We start from the raw sequence: 3,221 nt of genomic DNA, 5'->3' as shown, positions 1-3,221 counted from the left end.
ATGCTTAAAGTCCATTTTGTGTTCCCTAAGTCTGTTGTTTAATTCTTTATACGTCTCACCATAGTATGTATTGTCGTATCCATTAGAAATAGAAACACAACCTGGCTAAAAATATATACGAGCCACCTCGACAATTGTATGTTGTATAGGTTTTGCCAGTTATGAAATAACAAAGTGGTTCATTTTAAGCCCACTTATAGGTTCTATTTCTAATTGCCTTGTTAAGAATAATGTAGATCTAATTAATATCCTTAACACACTTGAAATCAATTTTGTTTTCAATCTAGTTAGCTATGATGATTTCATTGTTTACTCATGTTGAAATGAATACTTGATCACCTTACCTAAAGATGAATTTATTAGATATCAATTACCACGTCCATCTACCACAGTGATCGGTTTAAGAAGATTATGTGTAGTAGATTCAAATTTTGCATATGAAGAAAAGTTCCATGAACAAAAACTTGGTAACCTCTTCATGGAATTCTCTGTGACAAAATTATTATCTAGTATCCTTCCCCACAACTTCATATGGTGTAGGTGCATTCATTACATCTTATGTATATGGCCAGTGAATAATGACCCTACATTTTTTTCAAACTTAACATTCTAGTCCCTTCCATTATATTCACTATGGAAACAAATTAATATAATCAGTACCCTTCTTTAAAGTAATTATTCACACAAATAGAATAATGGATTTCAACTGTGAAATTTCTTTTATAAGTGAAAAGAAAAAATCCTCTCATAATTACCATATGAAATAATACAACATTTTTTTCATAGTAAATTATTTTATTGATTAAACATTAGGTTTCTTCAGAATGTTAATGAATAAGGTGACATTTTGCCCTGTAAAGAGACGACGTAGTTTTTCACAGTTTTCAAGCAAAAGCAACGGCACTATAGCTATTACATTAGTGAATATCACAAGGCATAGCTCAATTGTATCGTATTAACGCCACAGTAAATGCCGTTACTTCTATTGAAATGAAGGACTGCGAAGATAATGAGTGACAGTCAGATTTTTTGTAAGAAAGAAATGTGGTCAGCACGAGATAATTTAGTATTTTAAATATGTGCTACTTAACCGAGGGGGAAAAGAATCGCAGGACTGTCTTAATAATAACCAGTCATGCAGTTTCCTTTAACAGTCTGTGTTGCATAGACGGTGTTGTACCTTTTGTTGTAGACCGTCGATGTGACGGAGTTCGTATAATACACGACATTGGTGCTGTAAATGGTATTGACTTGTCCAGGAAGAGTCTGTGTCACGGTGACTGTTTTGGTTGTCGTAATATACTGGGTTTTGGCCGGAAGATTGACGTAGGTGGGGACTACCTGTTCCCTGTATATAGTCGTGGGAACGACGTTGGTTTTGTAGTGGGTACTCACCACCTGGTGGGGGATCACTTGCGTACGTGTGACGTACTGAGGCACGCGCTGGGTGTGGTAATAGGTGGACACCACTTGCTGGGTCTTGGTGCTAGTGACATATTGTGTCTGGACGTTGGTTTTCACGACCTCCGAGTAGGATGTTGAGTACACCCTCTGGACCACTGTGGATGTGACGTACTTGACCACTGGAGGTAAGGTTACGGTGGTGGTAACGTAGTTGGTCTTGTAGGCAGTCTGAGTAACATAGACGGTTTGAGGTGGGATGACCTGGGTGCTGTAGTAGGTCGAGTATGTCTTGCTGGTGACCACCTGGGTGTAGGGAGGAAGCTGAACGGTGCTGGTGACGACATTGGTCTTGTAGACGGTGCTGACTACTTGTTGGGGAACCACTTTAGTACTAACGACATTCCTGTAGATTGTTGTTGGGACCTTCTGGTATTGAGTTGTGTATTGTGTCTTGTACTGAACCTGAACTTGATCTTGGGTTTTGGTCACAGTGACGTAATGAACTGAAGGCGGGAGTGTGACGTACTGAGTTCTGGTGTTGTAGCGGGTTGTGTACTGAGTCTGGGTCACGTAGTGTACCTTAGGTACGTACTGGGTGCTTACTATCTGGGAGTAGTAGGTGGAAGGGTAGACCTGATTCTGGTACTGCGTCGTAGTCACGTACTGCACCTGGTTACTGTAGACAGTAGTAGGTACGACTACCTGACTATAAGAGGTTCTGGTGTAATACACGACAGAAGGATAGCAGGGTTCGTTCGAAGGAGGCAGGTAGGAGTCCAGGGAAGACTGCACAACCCCATAAGAAGGTGAGTCACGAATCGGCCTTTTGACGTTTCCACCGAGAGCCGATCCCAACAGGAAGCACAATAGCAGAAGACACCTCATCTGCAAGTATTTGGACAAAAAATATAAATGAGACACAGCTGAAGTTAAATTACCGTAAAAAAGAATGTGTACAGATATACTAATTATCACGTGTAGTGAAAAATATTCTTACCTTAAGCAGGACATATAGCGGACAACCAAAGAATTAAGGTTAATCAATAGCTTCATTGATGAGTTCGTGTTTATTAAACACATTAAATTATTATGTAGTATTAAAGTTATTCGGTGACCCTTGACATTTTAATTTGTTTTGCTTTGATATCAGATCATCAACACTTAGATGAATGTATCGAATAAAGATGTGAAAGAAGGAAGTTTTCATTTTCTAGGAGAAAACGGCACATATATTACAATATTCAGATATAGAAAGGATTGGAAGGTGCTTGGTAGTTATATCCAGACTTTGAGCAAGGCTCTGTCACTGTCTTCGTACGTGTGACCGGTACGTATTGATCCTTTGTCTCGTAGATCACCTTCTGCCTCTGTTGTGTCTGGTCGACGTACTTTGTCACAACTCGGTTGGGACCTGGGACCTGAACAACAGAGGTGTAGTAAGCTTGATGTGTACTGTAAACCGGAGGTGGGGTGTTGTACTTGGTCTGCAAAACGGTGTGGATCTGGGTGTAGGGCTGAAGACGAGTCGTGTAAAGGGTAGTGTAAACAACATTGGTGGTGTATTGAGTCGTGACAACCTCGTGGGGAACGTATTGGGTAGTGTAACCGGTCTGGGTGACAGTGTTTGTCCGGGTGACGACATTCTGTTTCGTCACGTAGCTGTTCTGGTATCGAGTGCTGACGACGACGGTGGGTATGACCTGTTGGCTGTGTACGACCTTGGTGGAATAGACTGGGGGAGACGGGACCCTCTGAGTTTGCACTGACTGTGTATACACAGTGGTGTATTTCACGCGAGTCTGAGGAGGAGACGGTTG

General features: G+C 41.1%; 1 protein-coding gene across 1 annotated transcript; it reads right to left on the bottom strand.

Moving 5' to 3' along the window:
- Positions 1–1,053: 1,053 nt before the first annotated feature.
- Positions 1,054–2,316, bottom strand: LOC143026145 (uncharacterized). The gene has a single exon (XM_076186151.1). The coding sequence runs from the start codon at positions 2,287–2,289 to the stop codon at positions 1,120–1,122; it is 1,170 nt and encodes a 389-aa protein (XP_076042266.1). The 5' UTR covers positions 2,290–2,316; the 3' UTR covers positions 1,054–1,119.
- Between the last annotated feature and the right edge of the window lie 905 nt (positions 2,317–3,221).

Source organism: Oratosquilla oratoria, chromosome 6, assembly GCF_046742065.1.
Source record: "Oratosquilla oratoria isolate Oo_2021 chromosome 6, ASM4674206v1, whole genome shotgun sequence".
Taxonomy (NCBI): Eukaryota; Metazoa; Arthropoda; class Malacostraca; order Stomatopoda; family Squillidae; genus Oratosquilla; species Oratosquilla oratoria.
The sequence above is the reverse complement of the archived record's forward strand: the minus strand, read 5'-3'. Positions and strand labels throughout refer to the sequence as shown.

Coding starts and splice junctions, on each gene's coding strand:
- LOC143026145 (XM_076186151.1), bottom strand. CDS start 2,289: ATGAGGTGTCTTCTGCTATTGTGCTTCCTGTTGGGATCGGCTCTCGGT.